The following is a 20553-nucleotide window of genomic DNA, read 5'->3' as shown; positions in this document are numbered from 1 at the left end:
CCGGCCATGCTGAGGCTGCGTCCCACATACAGCAACTAGAAGGATGTGCAACTATGACATAAAACTATCTACTGCAGCTTTGGGGGAGAAAAGGAGGAGGATTGGCAACAGATGTTAGCTCAGAGCCAGTCTTCCTCAGCAAAAAGAGGAGGATTACCATGGATGTTAGCTCAGGGCTGATCTTCCTCACACACACACAAAAAAAGAATTAACATTTGATACAGCAATTCCACTTCCAGGTATATACACAAAAGAACTGAAAACAGGGACTTGAAAAGCTTTTCGTAGACCAGCGTTCATAGCAATGTTCTTCACAATAGTGAGAAGGTAGAAACAACTCAAACGTCCATCAATGGATGAATTTATCCATTCATCCATTCATCAACAAAATGTGGTATATACATACAGTAGAATATGATTTAGCTTTAAAAAGGGATGAAATTTTGATACACGCTACAACACGGATAAACCTTGAAAACATTATGCTAAGTGAAAAAAAGCTAGACACAAAAGGACAAATACTTTGATTCCATTTATAGGAGGTACCTAGAATAGTCAAATACATAGAGACAGCAAGTAGAACAGTGGTTACTAGGGGCTAGGAGGAGGGGTGAATGAGGAGTTATTATTTATGGATACAGGTTTCTGTACGGGATGATGAAAAAGTTCTGGAGATGGATAGTGGTATGGGTGCAAAATAATGTGAATGTATTTAACACCACTGAACTATACACTTAAAAATGACTAAAATGGTAAATTTTATGTTAAGTATATTTTACCACAATTTAAAAAAAAAAAAAACCAGAAGAAGTGTACTGTAGTGGATGCTGTGGAACACTGCTCAGATGCCGCCTTCGGGACCAAGACACCCATCCCCCAGGAGCTGGGCCCTTCTCCAGGAACTGCCCTCGGCTGAAGGGGGCTGCCTCTCCCAAGTTTACACCCCCTCCCAGGCGGCAGCCTAAATCCAATGACTGATCATTGCATGGGCACAAAAGTCTGACTCCTTTGCCTCTGAAAGGCTCTCCCAGCCCCAGAGCTCCCTGTGGGGTTGGCTAAGGCCTCTGTTACCACTGCATCACAGTTCAAATTCTCCCTCTGCTGAAATGTGCTCACAGATATTATTCCTGAGAGCCTCCCTACTAACCACCCCGAAGGCAAATCTCCATCTCAGAGTCTGTTTCCTGGGGAATACAACCTAAGAGAATGCCCATAGAGAAATTTATCTTGTTTGGTGTAACTTAGAACTATAACTCCACAATTTCCCTCCCCCTACTTGGTACCTGATTCTCAGCCGGTCATTTTCTGAGTAAAGACGTAGAACATGTTCCCGCTCCTGGAAGAGGCAGACCTGCATATCACTTAGAGCTTTCTGCAATTCAGCAATCTCCTCCTCCCTCTGCTGCAAATCCCATTCTAGTTTATGCTGGAAAGAAAAAAGTAGTTGAAAAGATATTGGGGCTTCATAGGCGTATCTCTTATTGGATATGGTGGAGTCAGTTCATGCAGAAATATCACAAAGTGAATGGTTTCACCAATACAGAATTCAGATGACAACAACAGGTTGTGTATAGACTTGAGTTTAAAAGCTACAGGGTGTGTGTGATGTTTACATACAATGTCAAAGCTCTCACATCTTCCTTTACAGACTGGAGAACCTAGAACGCCATGATTCACCCGCTCTACTCACTTTTTTTTTTTGTGAGGAGGACTAGCCCTGAGCTAACTTCCGATGCCAATCCTCCCCTTTTTTCTTGAAGAAGATTGGCCCTGAGCTAACATCTGTGCCCATCTTCCTCTACTTTATATGGGACGCCGCCACAGCATGGCTTGACAAGCGGTGTGTCGGTGCGCACGCGGGACCGGAACCTGTGAAACTCAGGCCGCCAAAGTGGAGCACGCGCACTTAACCACTTGTGCCACTGGGCCGGCCCCAACTCACACTTTTTTTTTTTTTAAACTTTTTATTTATTTATTTATTTTTTCCCCCAAAGCCCCAGTAGATAGTTGTAAGTCATAGCTGCACATCCTTCTAGTTGCTGTATGTGGGACGCGGCCTCAGCATGGCCGGAGAAGCGGTGCGTCGGTGCGCGCCCGGGATCTGAACCCGGGCTGCCAGCAGCGGAGCGTGCGCACTTAACCGCTAAGCCACGGGGCCGGCCCTCACACTTTCTTTTTAATACTTTCTATGTAATAAGCATTATGAAAGTTGGGAAACACAGATGAAAAGGTATGATTCCTGCCTACAGAGCTGAGGAATTTTGTGGGGAGACAGACATGCAAACAATTAAAATAAAATAATTATTTCATGGAGGAGCACGCATGGTAAGTGGCAGAGGGGGAAGTGCAGCAGGAATAAAATCGTGGAAGCCTTTCTGGGAAGTCAGAGAACACCACCAAAAAGCTGAACCTTAAAGGATGAAGACTGCTAGAGATAAGCAGAGCGGGGGCACTCTCAGGAAAGAGTAGTAAATACAGAACCATCAGAGAGCCTTAAATGTTCGGACAACTACAAATATTTCAGTATTACTGGGGTGAAAAGTGGGAGGCAGATTGGAGAGCTATGAGGCTGGAGGCCAGGATACTGGTAAGGAGGACACTGTAATAGTTCAGGAGATATAATGAGAGTCTGAACTAGTGTTGTGGCAAGAGTGAAGAAGTTGTTGGAATGGATCAAGTGGTTATTTAGGAAGTAGAACCAACAGGACTTAGCAAATGATTGAATGTAGAGGCTGGGCAGAATTGCAGGCAACGATAGCATTTACTAAGTCACAGAATAAAGGAAAAGTTAAGAGATGAGGAATGGAGAGAGGGGAAATGGTAGTGGTATATGCGTATGTGTGGGTAGGGTAGAAAAAAGGACATTAGTTCAGATATGGACATACTAACGTGGAGCTCAGGAGAAAAGTCAGTCAGCATTTAGTTATTTGGATGTCATCATCACATATGTAGTAGTATAATGCATGGATAAAATGAGACCATTTATGGTGGAATCTGGAAGAATTTGACATTTAAGACTAAGGAAGAGAAGCTGTTAGTGAAAACTGAGAAGAACTGGTCAGAGAAGTGAGATAGAAACTGGGAAAGAAAAATGACACAGAAATCAAGAAAGGAAGAGAGTTTTTAGAAAGGAGAGGTCAATAGTGATGAATACTGCAACTGTCACAGAGAAAATTTTGGCAAACCGGTATTGGAGACCACAGGAGGAGCAGTTTTAGTGGAACAGTGAGGACAGAGACCAAACTGCAGTCAAAGAGTCAATGACTGGGTGATAAAGTCAACTACGCTAGAAGTGTGGTTGAGAAAAGAAGGAGCCACGTATATGAGAGTAGCTAAAGAGGGAAGCACAACTAAAAAAGGGTGTTTTTTTGTTTTTTCTTTTAAGTTAGGAAAGACTTAAGTATGTTCATATACTGAGGAGAAAAAGCCAATGTCAAGCAAAAGGTTAAAAATAAAACACAAGGAGGAGAGAGATGATAAAGCATGGTTTCTTAGGAGGAAAAAGGGATGGGGGACAGGGAGTGCTGGATCAATGCAGCTTGAATAGGCAGAGACATCCTCTCCCTGAAGCAATAAGAAAGAAGAGAGATAGAGGGGCCGGCACCCTGGCGTAGCGGTTAAGTGAGCGTGCTCTGCTGCTGGTGACCCGGCTTCGGATCCCAGGCGCGCACCGATGCACTGCTTCTCAAGCCATGCTGTGGCGGCATCCTATATAAAGTGGAGGAAGATGGGCACGGATGCTAGTCCAGGGCCAATCTTCCTCAGCAAAAAGCGGAGGATTGGCAGATGTTAGCTCAGGGCCGATCTTCCTCACAAAAAAAAAAAAAAGAAAGAAAGAAGAAAGACAGAGACAGATATAGGTAACTGTGTGTGGATGGGCAGGAAGGGAGTTTACGCATGATAGCTGGTATTTCCTCTGTGAACTAGGAAGCAAGACCGCCTGATGAGAGAGGAGGGCTAAGAAGCCGTTGCAGAGAGTAGTGGAAGAGAGTAGTGAAGGTATGGTACAGATGTGGAGGGGAGGGAACCAACTATAGATAGGGAAGAAAACTGCTGTGTAATCACTGAGGATACACACGAATTTGTTTACTATGAATTTCTGCAACAATTTGTGACATTCCTAGGACAGTGGTTCTCAATTGGGGGCGATTTTGCTTATGCCCCCAAGAGAAATTTGGCAATGTCTGCAGGCATTTTTGATGGTCACAACTGGGGGTGGAGTAGGGGGCAGTGTGCTACTGGTATCTAGTGAGTAGAGGCCGAGGATGTTGCTAAACAGTCTACAATGCACAGGACAGTCCTCACAACAAAGAATTACCAAGCCCAAAATGTCAATAATGCCAAGGTTAAGAACTCCCACTCCAGGAGAATAGGTGGTAGAGAACTGGATTGAGTTACGGCTCAGGGTTTGCTATGCAAGCGCAGCAGAAGAGTAAGCAGGGGGTCATGTGCAGGCAGTACAGTTATTGCTGAAGTGAAGCATGATGGGGTTCGTTAGAAAGGAAGGACATGATGTCAGAAGCTGACATGCAACACTTAGAAAACTGAAACGTGAAGGAGCTACGGAGGTAACAATAAAGTTAAATGAAGTCAGGCATAAGGGGTTGAAAGAACTAGAAGTATAAGAGAGATCGAGATGTAAGAGTTCAACATTTTAGAGGTGGAGCAGTTTAGGGGGATTATGATCCAATGAGGGATCCAAAGGGTAGGTAGCTAAGCTGGGGCAGAAGGGAGTCAAAAAAGAATACTTTTTATAAAATATCTGCTTGGGATACAAGCTGGCACTTCTAGATCTTCTCTCAGTAATGAACAGAGACCTAAAAGGGCATGCACCATCTCTCTTTTACCTGTCCCTCACAAGCTTCCTTGTACAGTTCCAGTTTCTTCAATAGGTCCTCATTTTCTGCCTCACACTCGGCCATCTTCTTTTGATAATATTCCAGAAGCTCCTGAGAAGGGCAGAGGAGGGCCAGACGATCTTTGATTGAAGGCAAGGGAGTTGACTCCATTGACTCTGAGAAAGACACTCCTCTCCACCTGGTAGAAGCACTGAAGCCACAGGCAACACCATGTTTGGAGACAGTTGTCAGCCCAGGTGAAATTAGAAAGGACATATTCATTAAACTGTCTGAACATTTATAAGACATTATAACTTCTTTTTTTTCTTTAAAGATTTATTTACTTTTTTTCCCCCGAAAGCCCCAGTAGATAGTTGTATGTCATAGTTGCACATCCTACTAGTTGCTGTATGTGGGACGCGGCCTCAGCATAGCCAGAGAAGCGGTGCGTCGGTGCGCGCCCGGGACCCGAACCCAGGCCACCAGCAGCGGAGCACGCGCACTTAACCGTTAAGCCACGGGGCCGGCCCAGACATTATAATTTCTTAAATAAAAAAGGGGTTTATGTTCTTAAAGTGCTTATAATTACGGTGCTCATAAACCTTGAAAGTTCGATGTTACAGGTTAGTGAAGAACCTTATGAACTGCTTTCCAAGTATTAAAGGCTTAAGCTCGTTTCAAAATACGTTAGAGAATAAAAAGATCATTAAAAAAAATTAAATATAAATTAAGACCAGGTAGTAACAGAAAATCCTATAAGACATATAGCAACAGGAACACATACACTGCTGGTAGAGTGTAAGTTGGTGAAACTACAGAGAGTTAACTGGCAGAATCTAGTAAAAGTGCAGTTCCTTCCTAGACAAACTCATGCACATATGTACAAGGTGACAAATATGAAAATGTTCATAGTAACACTATTTGTAACAACAAAACAGTAAACCTTCCAAATGTCCATTTGATAGGATAATGGCTAAACGGTGGTATAGTCATACAATGGAATATTATTCAGAGTTATTAGAAACTATAAATTAGAGATACATGTATGAATATGAATAAATCATCCAAATGCTATTAAATGGAAAAATGTATGTACATGCATATACAGAAGACATTACCACTTATTTAAGATAGGAAGTTGCAAATTAAAACAGTTTATTGTGGGGTAGCCCAGTGGCATAGTGGTTAAGTTCGTGCGCTCTGCTTCGGCAGCCGGGGGTTTGCATCCCGCACATGGATCTACATACCACTCATCCAGCCATGTTGTGGCGGTGTCCCACGTATAAAGTGGAGGCAGATTCACACAGATGTTAGCTCAGGGCCACTCTTCCTCAAGCAAAAAAAAAAAAAGAGGAAGATTGGCAACAGATGTTCGGTGAGGGCCAATCTTCCTCACCAAAAAACAAAAACAAAAAAAGTTTATTTTTAGGGCTAGTTATATAAGTAGCAAAATTATTAAGGAAGGGAATGACAAATATAAGATTCAGGATTAGAAAATGTTGCCATGGGCCGGCCCCGTGGCTTAGCGGTTAAGTGCGCGCGCTCCGCTGCTGGCGGCCCGGGTTCGGATCCCGGGCGCGCACCGACGCACCGCTTCTCCGGCCATGCTGACGACGCGTCCCACATACAGCAACTAGAAGGAGGTGCAGCTATGACATACAACTATCTACTGGGGCTTTGGGGGAAAATAAATAAATAAATAAAATTATATTAAAAAAAAAAAAAAAGAAAATGTTGCCTCGTTAGTAACCCAACAACCACATCAGACCCTAATCTCTAGCACTGGAGACATTTGAATTACACAGACCAAGACTAGACAAGATCAAAAGCTGGACAAGAAGTTTGTCTGTTTGCTTTTAGAAAACAACAGACTTAAGCAAAAACAATGAAAGTTAGAAAAAAAGTGATGCAGAAGCGGAAAAACTCTTGTGTGAAAATTAATCCACTTTGGCTAACTGCCTGCAATTTACAATAGAACAATTAGATAGCGGAGTGGAGAAATTTTACACCAGAAGCCCCGAGTTGTAGTTAATGAGCTATGGCCAGCACTTTCAGTAAGTGAGCATGTATACAAGAGACATTAAAATTCACTTTCAGCTAACATGAAGAAACAAAAAACCTAATATTTTCTCAGTCATTAAAAGCTCATGACGGAAATACTATTTTACTTCATGTTTCATGTTTTCAAAGGGGGTTGCCTTATAAAGACCCTGGAAAATAGGTTAACAGACGAACTAAGAGGTATTGCTGAGATTGTGCAGATGAGAGTTGTGGCAGTGAGGATGAGGAAGAAGATGAGGTGTCCTGCAGCAAGCTGTGGCAGACCCAGAACTGAAAGTCCCGCCTTCGTATGCTGGTTGCTTGTGCTGTGATCCAGGATCCACTGGCACTGGCTGAGGCCCACTCAAACTGCCTGGATTCTGGTATTAACATCCAATGTGTCCTAACTTTTAATCTAAATTCTAAATAATAAGAATAGAGAAATGAGGTCTAATATATTCCAAACCCAAAGTTTGTAAGCATGCTTCCAAAACCCTCCTGGTTCCTAAGGTAACTTGTGCTAAGGCTACAGAAGTCTCGATTCTTTATTTTAACAACTCATAAATAAGCAAACGTCTTACTTTCTGCAGACAGGGGTACGTGTCGGGGTAAAGTTCATGCTGTCTTTTCACACCTGTCAAATACACAAAAATTCAGAATGAGTGGTTAGGAACAGAAAAAAACAGTATAGCATGTACAGACTGGTTCCCTCTCCAACATCATCAGATGCGCCTGCTGGTGGGAATGTGATGTTTTAAAACGCAGTATTCTTTAAAGTAGTTCCAAATCCTGACCTTCTATGACTTTTGGATATTTATTTATTTTTTTTTGTGAGGAAGATCAGCCCTGAGCTAACATCCATGCTAATCCTCCTCTTTTTGCTGAGGAAGACCGGCTCTGAGCTAACATCTATTGCCAATCCTCCTCTTTTTTTTTTTTCCCTCAAAGCCCCAGCAGATAGTTGTATGTCATAGTTGCACATCCTTCTAGTTGCTGTATGTGGGACGCTGCCTCAGCATGGCTGGAGAAGCGGTGCATTGGTGTGCACCCAGGATCCAAACCCAGGCCGCCAATAGTGGAGCGTGTGCACTTAACCGCTAAGCCACAGGGCTGGCCCCAGACTTTTGGAGTTTGATAAGGCATTCTTCCCGATTATTTTCAAATAAAATCAGAATGGCATTTAATATTTGGATGGATAAGCACACACAAAAGACTCCTTAGTATGAAAGTTATCTGCAACAATGCAAAACAAAATTATAATTTTTTCACTGAAATTATAGGAGGGAGATGCAGAAAAGTTTCTAATAAGCAAGAAATAGTAAGTGGAAATTAAGGTAGAGGACCCATTATGCTAAATTTAAGATAAATACAAAGCCACTGATATTATCTTTATTTGGTGAGCAGTATCTACTGTTTTATCTTAGGGAAAGAAAAATAATTACTTATAAGCTTTAAAAGGTTCATTCACAAATCTTCCAATTGATAACATAGATCTTGAGTTCCTCTACTTTGAACAATCTTACCACAGAAATTTTCAGGAAGATAAACGACACAGACAGGGAGGGAATACCATGTTATATGAGTGAGGGAGGGAGGTTGAAGGGGAAAAGGGGGAGAGAGGAAAGGTAGACGGGGGAGAGGAGGAGAGGGGAGAGGGGGAGGAGGGACATAAAGAGAAGGGGAGAGGGAGAGTTTTTTAATTAGCTTTGGGGAAAGCTTTCTTATCAAGCACACTTTGTTAATCCATTCTGATTTTGAGCAAGTCATGAGGAGATGTAATGTTCTGTTCTTGTGTTCTTCTACCTTGTATATATTTGCTTAAAATCTTCAGTCCTTTGGGGAAGAATTTTGTGAAAAAGAGTGAAAAGAGATAATTATGATCGTTAATTCTATACACCATTTTCCTGCTGGGAACCGAGGGTGCCTCTCCCCCTCCTCCTTGAAACCTTTTCATTTGGCTTCCAGGATATCACATCTTCCTGGTTTTCCTCCTTCCTCATAGGTCATTAATTTTCAGTCACTGCTAGTTCTTCTTCATCTTTATCTATACTTATTGCCCTGGTGACCTCATGAAGTCTCACGGTTTTAAATACCATATACACACTAACAGTTTTCAAATTTGTACCTCCAATCCTGACTCTGCCCTCCACCCCAGACTCATACATATCTGATTGTCTATTCCATATCTCCCCTTAGATGTCTAACAGGTCTCTCAGGCTTAACAAGTCCAAAACTGAGCTCCTGATATATACCTCCTTCTACCAAAACCTGCTCTTCTCTCAGAATTCTACGTTCCAGTAATAACTAACTCTATTCTGCCAGTTGCTAATGACAAAAAACTTGGTTGGAGAAATTTTACTCCGTTCTTTGTCTTACATCCTACACTCAATCCATTAGCAAATCCTATTCAATCAAAATCCTATTCAATCAAATCCTACAATCAAAATATCTAGAATCTGACAACCACTCATTCCAATACCACCCTGGTTCAACCCACTATAATCTCTTACCTGGATGACTACAACAGCTCCTTAACTGGTGGTTTCTCTGCTTCCACTCTCAACTCCATCCCCTGCACTCTACTCTCAACACGGCAGTTAGAGTGATCATTTAAAATACAAGTCAAAACACAAAACTCCTCTGCTGAAAAGCCTCCAATAACTTTCCATTTTACTCAGAGAACCAAGGTCTTTAAAACGGCCTACAGGAGCCGGCCCCGTGGCGTAGTGGTTAAGTGCATGTGCTCCGCTGCTGGCAGCCCGGGTTTGGATCCCGGGCGTGCACCGAGGCACGGCTTGTCGAGCCATGCTGTGGCAGCGTCCCATATAAAGTGGAGGAAGATGGACACAGATGTTAGCCCAGGGCCAGTCTTCCTCAGCAAAAAGAGGAGGATTGGCATGGATGTTAGCTCAGAGCTGATCTTCCTCACGCAGAAAAAAACAAAAAACAAAAAACAAAACGGGGCCGGCCTGCGGCATAGCAGTTAAGTGCACACGCTCTGCTGCTGGTGGCCCGGGTTTGGATCCTGGGCATGCACCGATGCACCGCTTGTCAGGCCATGCTGTGGTGGCGTCCCATATAAAGTGGAGGAAGATGGGCACAGATGTTAGCTCAGGGCCAATCTTCCCTCAGCAAAAAGAGGATTGGCATGGATGTTAGCTCAGGGCTGATCTTCCTCGAACACACACACACACACACACACACACACACACACACACACACACACAATAAATAAATAAATAAATATTTAAAATGGCCTACAAGGTCCTACATGATCCAGCTACCCCATTACTTCTGTAACCTCACCTACTTCTCTCCCTCTTGCTCACTGCTCCAACAACACCGACCTCTTTGCTGTTCTTCACACAAGCCAGGCAAACTATTTCAGAGCCACCGCACTTGCAGGTGTCTCTGCTATGATGTTCTTTTCCCATTTATCTACATGGCTTCCTCCCTCTCCTGCAGGGTGAGAATGTCACCTTCTTGGCAAAGTCTTTCCCGACCACTCCAGCATCCCCTTACTCACCTTCTCTGCTTTACTTTCTCCACAACACTTATCACCATCTGACATACTTGATTTATTTATTGACTCCCCACAGTGGAATGTGGAAACTCACTAAGACCAGGCATTTCTTATCTATTGTGTTCACTGCTGTATCCCTAGTAACTAAAATAGTGCCTGGTTCAGAGCTGGCGCTCCATAAAAATTTTTTTAATAAATAAAAATTTTTTTTTAAATTCTCAATATGAATCTGACAGACTATTAACCATCTTTTTCATCTACTGGTCAGTCTATCCAATCTAGCTAGAAAATCTGTTTCTGCTTCTGTCATTGCATTTGCTTTCTTCTACCAGCCAACTCTTCAAATATACCATCTCTCTTCTTCTAATTCTCTCCTTTAAAATGACTACTCTCCTCCTTTAAACTCACCTCCTTCCACAAAACTTTTCCAAATCGGGCCAATTTCCTCTTGTAAAAAATAATCTAGAAAATAAAAATGGTAACTGGGTTGGTATGGTAGGATTATGGGTAACATTTTTTTAAACAATTTTATTGAGATATAATTCACATTCCATACAATTCACTCATTTAAAGTATACAATTCAATGATTTTAGTATATTCACAGATATGTGCAACTGTCATCACAGTGAATGGTAGTAGATTTTCATCACTTCAAGAAATCCTATCTCCTTAGCTGTCCCTCCTGGACTCTACTCCATCTTAGTTTTAAGCAACCACTAATCTACCTTCTGTTTCTACAGATCTCCCTATTCTGGACTTGCATATAAATGGGACCATCTAGTATGTGGTCTTTGATGACCAGCTTCTTTCACTTAGCATAATGTCTTCAAGGTTCATCCATGTTGTAGCATGTATTAGTATTTCATTCCTTTTTATGGCTAAGTAACATTCCATTTTATGAATATGGGTGATATATTTAAGATAAATTTCACTGTTCTAAAACTATTGAAGAGGGGCCAGCCCCATGTCTTAGCGGTTAAGTGCGCGTGCTCTGCTGCTGGCAGCCCGGGTTCAGATCCCAGGCGCGCACCGACTCACTGCTTCTCCGGCCATGCTGAGGCCACATCCCACATACAGCAACTAGAAGGACGTGCAGCTATGACATACAACTATCTACTGGGGCTTTAGGGGAAAATAAATAAATAAATAAAATTATTAAAAAAAAAAAAACTATTTAAGAGTAACTTGGAGGGGCCGGCCCCACGGCTTAGCGGTTAAGTGCGCGTGCTCTGCTACTGGCGGCCCAGGTTCAGATCCCGGGCACGCACCAACGCACTGCTTGCCCAGCCATGCTGAGGTGGCGTCCCACATACAGCAACTAGAAGGATGTGCAATTACAACATACAACTATCTTCTGGGGCTTTGGGGAGAAAAAAGGGGAAAAAAGGGGGAGGACTGGCAATAGATGTTAGCTCAGGCCGGTCTTCCTCAGCAAAAAGAGGAGGATTGGCATGGATGTTAGCTCAGAGTTCATCTTCCTCACCAAAAAAAAAAGTAACTTGGATCTTTAAAAGAGCCTTCTAACAACCTGTAACCTCTCTTCTCCCTCATGGTTAGTGACTATCCTCACTCCTTCTCCTTCCTATGACTACTGCACATCTACAAAAAGTTGTCTGCACTCACGTCTCATTTAGCTTTATAATCTCTAACAATCTGACTTCGAATACAACATCTGAACTGAAGTTCCTCTTCTTGGTCAGCAGACATTCAAATTAATAAATTCAATTGCTCTTTTGGGTTCCCATCCTTCTCCATCCAACAAGTCACTCCTTGATTTGTATGCTTAATTTGACAGTATTGACCACCCTTTAAAAAAAACATTGTTTTGTAGTTCAGAGTATGGGCTCTGAAATCAAACAGACTTGGGTGTGAGTCAAAGCTCTGTCCCTTATTAGTTGTGTGACCTCAGGCAAGCTATTTGTTACTTATTAGTTAAATAAATATTATTTATTTAAAACTTCAGTTATTTATTAGAAAAACAGGGAGAATAAGAACATATATGCCATAGGTTGGTGTAAAGATTAAATGAAATAACGAATAAAAGGGCTGAGCACAGTGTCTGACACATGTAAGCACTCAATAAATACGGATTATTTTTTTTTACTGAAAATTTTACCCCCTTAGTTCAAAAGGTTGTCTTTAACTTTCTTTACTACCTCCTCCATCCATTTCTTTGGGAACATCATTATTCCTACTGCTTTTATGATTACTTCTATCATCTAAAACACTACCTGGTATAGAGTAACTAACAACTACTTGTTGAATGAATAAATGACAACTCTTTCAATTTCCTGGTGAATTTCCAATTACGTAATGGACATTTTCACCTATATGTCCCATTGGAGCTTGAAATGTGTAACTTCTCAAGTCACTTATTTTTTAGCACCTCAAAGCTAATACTTCCCAAACCTAATACATCATCTTTTTCATCCAAACATGCTTCTTCTGACTTTCCTACATTAGTTACTAATTCACCATCTTCCAAGCAACCTGGACTTGAAAATTTAAATTCATCATTTGATTACTCCTACTCTTGACTCTCCCATCCAACCATATGAAAATCCTGTATATTCTATATGAACAATGATTATGTTAATTCAGGATCTCCATATCTTCTTACCCACTCTACTACAACGGCTTAACTATTTTACCCACTCCTTGTCTCCCTGGACCATCTTCTTAAAAATCAATGGCTTCTCATAGCCTAATCCATTAAATCAAACACAGCCTAGACATCATGGCTTTCTATATAAGGACCAAAACTATCTCTCCTGCCTTACTTCCCTCTCCTCCCTTAAATGTACCTTCCGTGTCCACATAACTTTCTTGTCTCCACGCCTTTGTTCATGAGCCTCCCTCCAGATGGAACTTGGCTCCTTCCACTCTCATAATTTCACTTAATGAAATCCAGTCTGTACATAAAAACTCCCTCCTTTATCTCTTTCCTGAGTCTCTCCATCCAAAATGATCTATCAAAATGATTTAACTGCAAAAGAATTGCATTTGCAATTCTCTAAAAGTTAACATATTAGAGTTCTTCGTTGCTATCATTTCTCCCATGATACTGTACGTTCCTTGCATACAGAAACTGTCTTACTCATCAGTGCATCTCCCAAAGGAACAACACCCTTGTTTACAGATAAATTAATGGGTTTCAGTTAGCTTCTATTCCTCTATCTCTGTGATGTCCTTGTTTAGGTATATTCTTTTACAGTTTGTCTACTTAAAATTACCATTTGTTTAGCACTTTGATATTCAGTTTATTTACCCCCACAACAACTCTTTCAAGTTTTTATTATCCCTTCATTTTATAAATGAGGACATTGAGGCTTAGACTAGCGTGGGGGTGAGAGAATACCGGAAGCCATCTCCAGTAGGTCAAAATTCTGTACTCCTTTTTAATTTCACCCCGTTCTTGACTCCCTCATTGCTACAGCTCCCCAGTCCTCCAGCACCCCCGAAATCTCTCCCTTTGCAGATTCTAACTGTCCTCTTCCGGTCCCCAGCCCCCCTAACGACCTCCATACATCAGGCTCACATTCCTCTCCGGCGCACTCTTTCCGCAGGTACCTCTCTCTCACCACGTTTTTTTCCTCCCAAGGCCCCGTCCCTACGCCCCTCACTCGAAATCCGAAACTCTATACTCACCCCACACTCAGCCTCCGAGTCAGAGAAGCCAACCTAAAACCAAAAGTTAAACCACGGAGCGTCGCGGCGCCACTGATCGTGCACAAATCCATCCAATCGCCCACAAGTTTACACGGCCCTTCGGATTGCGCACCAATAGGAAGGCTAGAAACACAGAAGCACGTCCCATTCCCGCCCTCCCTCGCTTCGCATCTTACCGCGCAGACATCGCCGGGAAATGTAGTTTTACTTCTGCACACAGCTCTCTGGGCGGAGGAGGTAACCCGGCTGCAACCCAGCTCATCCCAGTACTGGTACTGCGATGTTTGGGATCAGAACGCACTAGTTCTGAGCACCCCCAGTTTAAGCTTGCTCAACTACTTCGTTTTCATGAAAAATGATGCAGAAACGCGATGCATAATCATGGAATGGATCACAGGATTATTATGTGTTGTAATTTACAAGCTTATCTCAAGAAGGTGAAGATTCTAAGAAGAAGGTTTCTCCTTCAGTGACCTGGTGGCCTAGAGCCAAGATAGGACCTGCGGTTCAATTTCTACAGTCAGAGGATTATGTATATAAATGCAACTATTTTTGTCAGATAGCAGACACTACTTCCTTTTCCTGAGAGGTATGAGAAACTGGCTTTAATCACATAAGCTAGTTCAAAACCCAATTGTGATCTTATCTTTCCAGAAGAGCAAGGGGTAGGGGTAAAGGGGACAGGCATTTTAGTCTCAGAGCTGCAGCTACTGCTATGGAAAATCTGGAACTCCAGACTGGTATGAGACCTAGGGATGTCCAAAAGGAACTTGCTGTCTTCTCCTAAACCTGCTTTTTTCCCTCTTGTGATTTTCTCTGTTACATCAAGATCTTCCCAGAAACCCTGGCTCAGAATTTTTGTCTCTCTTTTGGCCACTACTTTTTTTTTTTTTTTTTTTGGTGAAGAGATCAGCCCTGTGCTAACATCTGCCAATCCTCCTTTTTTTTTTGTTGTTGAGGAAGACTGGCCCTGGGCTAACATCCGTGCCCATCTTCCTCCACTTTATATGGGACGTGGCCACAGCATGGCTTGCCAAGCAGTGCGTCAGTGCGTGCCAGGGATCCGAACCGGTGAACCCCGGGCCGCCCCAGCGGAGTGTGCGCACTTAACCGCTTGCACCACCAGGCCGGCCCCTACATTTTTTTGTTAACCAAATCGTGTTGCTCTTATCTTCATACTGGTTCTCAAATATATATCTTCCAATTTATTTCCACTCTGGGTCTTATTACCTTTCACTTGGAATACTACAATAGGTTTCTAACTAGTGTTTTTCCTCAAGTTTTTCCTTCTCCAATCCATTCTATAAAAAGGTGATTGTTTTTTTTTAAGACACAGTTCTGGACATGTCACACTCCTGCTCATAAACTTTTGGTGACTCCCCACAGAGTAGAGAATGAAGTCCAGATAGTAATATGGCATTCAAACACTGCCACAGTCTGACCCCATTTATCTCTATTATAATAAATGACCAGTTATTTTCTGGATATATCATGCACTTTCCAGCTTTGGCTCACACTCTTCCTTTTATCTGGATTGACCTATTCATGAATCTTCACCCACAAAATTCCTCCAAGGCAAAGCAAATACCATCTCCTTAATTGGAAGTAATTCCTTCTGCTCTGATATTCATTTAGCAATATGTGATATTTTTATAGCATAATTTCTATTCAAATGTCATCCATCTTGAGCCCTTCTCTGACTACCCTATCCCCCCTTACCACCCACCCAATCCCTCCTTCTCTACTTTTTAAAAGACCATAGCACCACCTAAAATAGTATGTATTTATTTGCTTGTGCTTATTATTTTGCCTCCTCTCACCACTAGAAGGTAAGCTCTGTGAGGGGAGATACTTTGTCTTTTTATTGTTCATTGTTATATATCCAGCATCTAGAAGAGTGCCTGGAACATAGCACCTGCTCAGTAACTGTTGTTGAACACATGAATGTATGTCTAACATTCCTCCCTACATGTATACTGCCTCTCCTGTTAGACTGCTCTTCTTCTTCCATTCTACATCTACATTAATGCATCATCATTCACTCAAATGTCAAAAGGTTATTCTCAACCCATCCCTCTCTTGAAATCACCCAACATCAGATTGATAATTTTTTTGTGTGTGAGAGGAAGATTATCCTTGAGCTAACATCTGTTGCCAATCCTCCTCTATTTGCTGAGGAAGACTGGCCCTGGGCTAACATCCCTGTCCATCTTCCTCTACTTTATATGTGGGACACCTGCCACAGCATGGCTTGAGAAGTGGTACGTAGGTCTGTGCCTGGGATCTGAACCTGTGAGCCCTGGACCACCGAAGCGGAGTGTGCAAACTTAACCACTATGCCACTGGGCCAGCCCAGACTGATAATTTTTTTAAAAAATCACACTGGTGGCAGAGGATCAATTAAGAACAATGCCTGAAGATCTGGGAGGCTACAGTGATAATTCATATGAAGGAAAAGGCCTAAACAAGGGTGGCAACGATGGAACTATGAAGGGGGAAATGGGAGATATTTAAAGGTTCCAATTGACTGGCTCCAGGACAGGAAGCTAGCTGGAGTAGCTGACATTAATCAGAATGGGAAATACAAGGGAAGAACATGTTTGGAGGCTGTGAGAAAAGCAGCCTGGGGAACACTAACATGATATATTCTCCCACCCCAGAGCTTTTCTTTCCTATCAGCTTAGTCTTGTGCTGCATGACATTAATGTTCTTGCCAGTAATCTCACTTCTTTTTCCTTATCTTCCTGTTGTAACTATGTTGATAATCCCCACACTTTACATCTGCCTTCTATGTATGCTGCTGGAGAATGTCTCACATTTATGGGAAATGGTATTAACATAAACGTACAGTCTCCAACCTTAATTAAGCCCTCAGAAGTGAAGAACACTTCTCAGGAAACATTAGCTCCTTCTAATTTCCACAGTAGCTATTTTGGACACTCACCATTTGCTTCAAGCCCCTAAAGCAGCCCTCCTAGAACCTTTCTCTTCATTTCTCAAAGGCTATTAGGCACCACTGCCTCAACTTCTTGCCTTCTCACCCACTTACTTATCATCTTTGTACTTGTACTTACCTCCTTCCTCTGCTTCAGAGAAAGAGGTGGCCCCCCCTCATCATGCTCTAGTTTCTTCGATCTCTTAGGGACTTTGACTATTCTCTTCTATCTTCAATCTCCAGTGCTCCATTAGTTTTTCTTCTCAGCACTTAGATGTACTCATCTCTCCTAGCTCGTAAAAAGTTTGTTTGGTTCTTCTTTACAAACTCCTGTGAAACAAGTTCTCAGCAGTGACTCCATTTTGTACTCTGGACTCCATCTTCTTAAAAATATGAAACTGTGCTGACCTTGCTGACTTGCCAAAAGGAGATATTTGCTGAGAAAGGACTTTCTGAAGGACTGTGCAAAAATATACTTTTTCTGGTAACAACAAGATGTCCTTGAGTAAGCCAATGCTAATTCACTCTCCATTCATAAATCTTAACAAACAACTGAGGTAATTGTTCTGGGCTCTCCATTTTGCTAATAAAAACATCTGACTTTTACTCCTCAGGGGGACACTTTTCTGGCTGCTGCGGGTACCTGTGTTCCCCGAATTGCAATTCTGAGACTCCAAATAAGTGATCTCCTTTGCTTTGCAGTTGCCTCTTTTTTCTAAGGTGACAGTCCATTCTTCCTGTACCCCATCTTTCCCTCCACAACCAAGAATCTTAAGTCTATGCTTGGTTCCTTTACTTTACCTTTCATTCACTTTGCAACTCACTAGAAATTGGATTTCAACTCCATAACTTCATTTGAAATTGCTCTATGACCTACTAATTGCTAAATTAAATTGTGCCTATCTTGTCTTTTCTCACATGATCTCTTTCTGGCATTTTATACTTTTTGTATAAAATGTACTTTTTGCCAATTTTCACCTTTTCTCCAAGTTTTACTCACTTACTGACTATGAAAACACTCAAATCTCTCTCTCCATTCATTTTTTTTTTTTTTTGGTGAGGAAGATTGGCCCTGGGCTAACATCCATGCCCAACTTCCTCTACTTTATATGTGGGACACCTGCCACAGCATGGCTTGATAAGTGGTGCGTAGGTCTGCAACTGGGATCTGAACCTGCGAACCCCAGGCTGCAAAAGTGGAGTGCTCAAACCTAACCACTAAGCCACTGTGCCAGCCCCTGTCCATTCATTCTTAACATCACGTACCGGTTTTTCTTTTTCTAGTGAAAGAACTATTACCTTCCTGGAAAAATTAATGTTTAATTAGTTCAGTTCAAATAACTGAAAAGTAAATTCTAGCTTCTCTTACTTGTGCAGGAGAAATCACAGGCTTCACAGCAATAATATATCTCAAAGTAAGAATCAATATAATTGAGGCAGCAAATAATTAAGAAGGAGTTTGGAGTTATTGAGTTTGGAGATGAAAAGTGACAAGATGAATTCTGGATTTTAGACAAGCAATCTGACAACTGAGTGGAGAGGGATTTGACAGGGGGCAAGAACTGTGCTGTTATCATAGCTCAGGTGAGAGAGAAATTAGGCTAGTCATAATGAGGATGGAGAGACATGGGTGGATTGAAGATGTTTAGGTGATAGAATTTCCAGACTTGACACACGATTGTGCATGGGCAGTAAGGGAGCAGGAGTCAAGGATTATTTCTAGATTTCTGGCTCTGGCAACTGAGTAGATGGATGAAGTCATTCATGGAAACTGGAAACACTGAAAAAACAGTGAGGAACTAGTGGAAGAACTATTATCTTCCTGGAAAAATTAACTTTAAATTAATTAATCAAGGTACTTTGAGTTTACCAAGTGGAGTTGTCCAGTAGGTAGCTTGATGTACTACAGCTGTAACTTAGGAGAGAAATCTAGGCTGAAAATAGATTTGGGGGGCATCAGCCATACCTGGCAATTTAGGTCCTGGGGGTAGCTGAGATTGCACAGGGAGTATGAGAACAAGCCCTGGGAAGAAAGTCTTCCTTCCAATAAATATATATATTTTTTTTGTGAGGAAGATCAGTCCTGAGCTAACATCCATGCCAATCCTCCTCTTGTTGCTGAGGAAGACTGGCCCCGGGCTAACATCTGTGCCCATCTTCCTCCACTTCATATGGGACGCCACAGCAGCATGGCCTGACAAGCGGTGCATCGGTGTACGCCCAGGATCCAAACCCAGTCCCCCAGCAGCGGAGACTGCGCACTTAGCTGCTAGGCCACAGGGCCGGCCCCCCAATAAATATTTAAACTAAGAACTATCCTTTCGTGGTTTCTTCTTTAGTCCTTTCTACCTTATTCTCCCTGATTTGGAGGAAGTGGAGCTGGACACCGGCATAGAGCGTTTTGATGAGCAGGGTCAGAACAGCTGTCATAGATTTTACAGCAAATTGAGAAAGGCTTACGGAGCATGTGGTGCCAGAGGGAAGGCGCTCCTGTTGAGAGACTTGGGTGTTGTCAATAGTTGGAAAAGCAAGGTCAAGAGCCGTTGCTTCTATGTGGAGGAAAACCAATTTCTGGACAGTGGCTAAGGTCTCCGGCAGGATTTGAGGGATGGGTTCGGACCAGAACTTGTTGTCATGGAGATGGGACGGCTACAAAGTGACGAGTGAGATTATTCAAAAGAGATACTAACAGTCAAAGTACTGAAAAAAGAGAGAGATGCTGAAAACCTTAGTTACTTGAAAAAACACAGATAGGTAGGTTAAAACAAACCATACACCCAACAGCGAAATGGGACGGCTGAGGTTAGGGCCGCGTTGCTTTCGTGTCCCTTTATACACAAAAGGGAACTGGACCCTCCTCGCCGGAAGCAGAACCTCTGCCCTCTGGTGTATTACACATTCCTCCGCGCCGGAAGAGTGCGTCTTGCCTCATAGCCGCCCGCTTCCCCCACCCCTACCTCTTCTATAGGAGAGATCGTGGGACCTCTAGGGTGTGCCGCTTGAAGTCGTCCGACCGTTCGGAACTTTCGCGGACAAGGAGACCAGGAACGACACTGGGTTGCCAGGAAAGGCACGAAGAAGAAAGGTCGTACAACAAGGCGTCGCGTTGCTGCGGAGGGATTCTGTTTTTTGGGGTGCGGAGGGATTTGACAGTACGTTAACTTCCGGAAAAGTCCTGGCCCTGAGAGGAAAAGCCCCGAAGGAAACAATAACAAACGAGAGGAGGAAGCGATTCTGGGCTTACCGTGTTGAGCAGGTCTTGTTCGAGAAGATGAGCTTCGGCCCCTGTCAGGGGACGTGAAAGGGGTCGGTGGGCTTCAGCCAGCCTTTCTCCATCTGTCCCCGCACGGGGTCCCTTGGGTGTTGCCATGGCGGGCGTGGGGCCAGGGGGCTACGCGGCGGAGTTCGTGCCCCCTCCGGAGTGCCCAGTCTTTGAGCCCAGCTGGGAGGAGTTCACAGACCCACTCAGCTTCATCGGCCGCATCCGGCCTCTGGCGGAGAAGACCGGCATCTGCAAAATCCGACCGCCCAAGGTACCGTACGAGTC

General features: G+C 42.9%; 2 protein-coding genes across 7 annotated transcripts in view; one reads left to right on the top strand and one right to left on the bottom strand.

Moving 5' to 3' along the window:
• CCDC77 (coiled-coil domain containing 77) overlaps positions 1–20060 on the bottom strand; it is a 44750-nt gene extending 24690 nt beyond the window's left edge. The window contains exons 1-5 of one of the 5 annotated variants that reach the window (XM_058559078.1): positions 19964–20022; positions 10810–10863; positions 7460–7512; positions 4848–5049; positions 1284–1426 (exon numbers count right to left, since the gene is read on the bottom strand). In XM_058559078.1, the coding sequence (XP_058415061.1) occupies positions 1284–1426; positions 4848–5049; positions 7460–7497 (383 nt within the window). In that variant the 5' untranslated portion in view covers positions 7498–7512; positions 10810–10863; positions 19964–20022. Of the gene's footprint in view, positions 1–1283; positions 1427–4847; positions 5050–7459; positions 7513–10809; positions 10864–14050; positions 14120–19963 lie in introns of those variants that run through there. The other 4 variants (XM_058559081.1, XM_058559077.1, XM_058559079.1 and 1 more) reach the window with 4 other exon arrangements.
• Positions 20061–20129: 69 nt separating this feature from the next.
• KDM5A (lysine demethylase 5A) overlaps positions 20130–20553 on the top strand; it is a 90530-nt gene continuing 90106 nt past the window's right edge. For both annotated transcript variants that reach the window (XM_058559067.1, XM_058559069.1), the window contains exon 1: positions 20130–20539. In XM_058559067.1, the coding sequence (XP_058415050.1) occupies positions 20375–20539 (165 nt within the window). In that variant the 5' untranslated portion in view covers positions 20130–20374. The remainder of the gene's footprint in view (positions 20540–20553) is intronic.

Source organism: Diceros bicornis, chromosome 17 (genome assembly GCF_020826845.1).
Source record: "Diceros bicornis minor isolate mBicDic1 chromosome 17, mDicBic1.mat.cur, whole genome shotgun sequence".
Lineage (NCBI taxonomy): Eukaryota > Metazoa > Chordata > Mammalia > Perissodactyla > Rhinocerotidae > Diceros > Diceros bicornis.
Note: the sequence above shows the minus strand (reverse complement) of the source record. Positions and strands in the feature narration are given on the sequence as shown.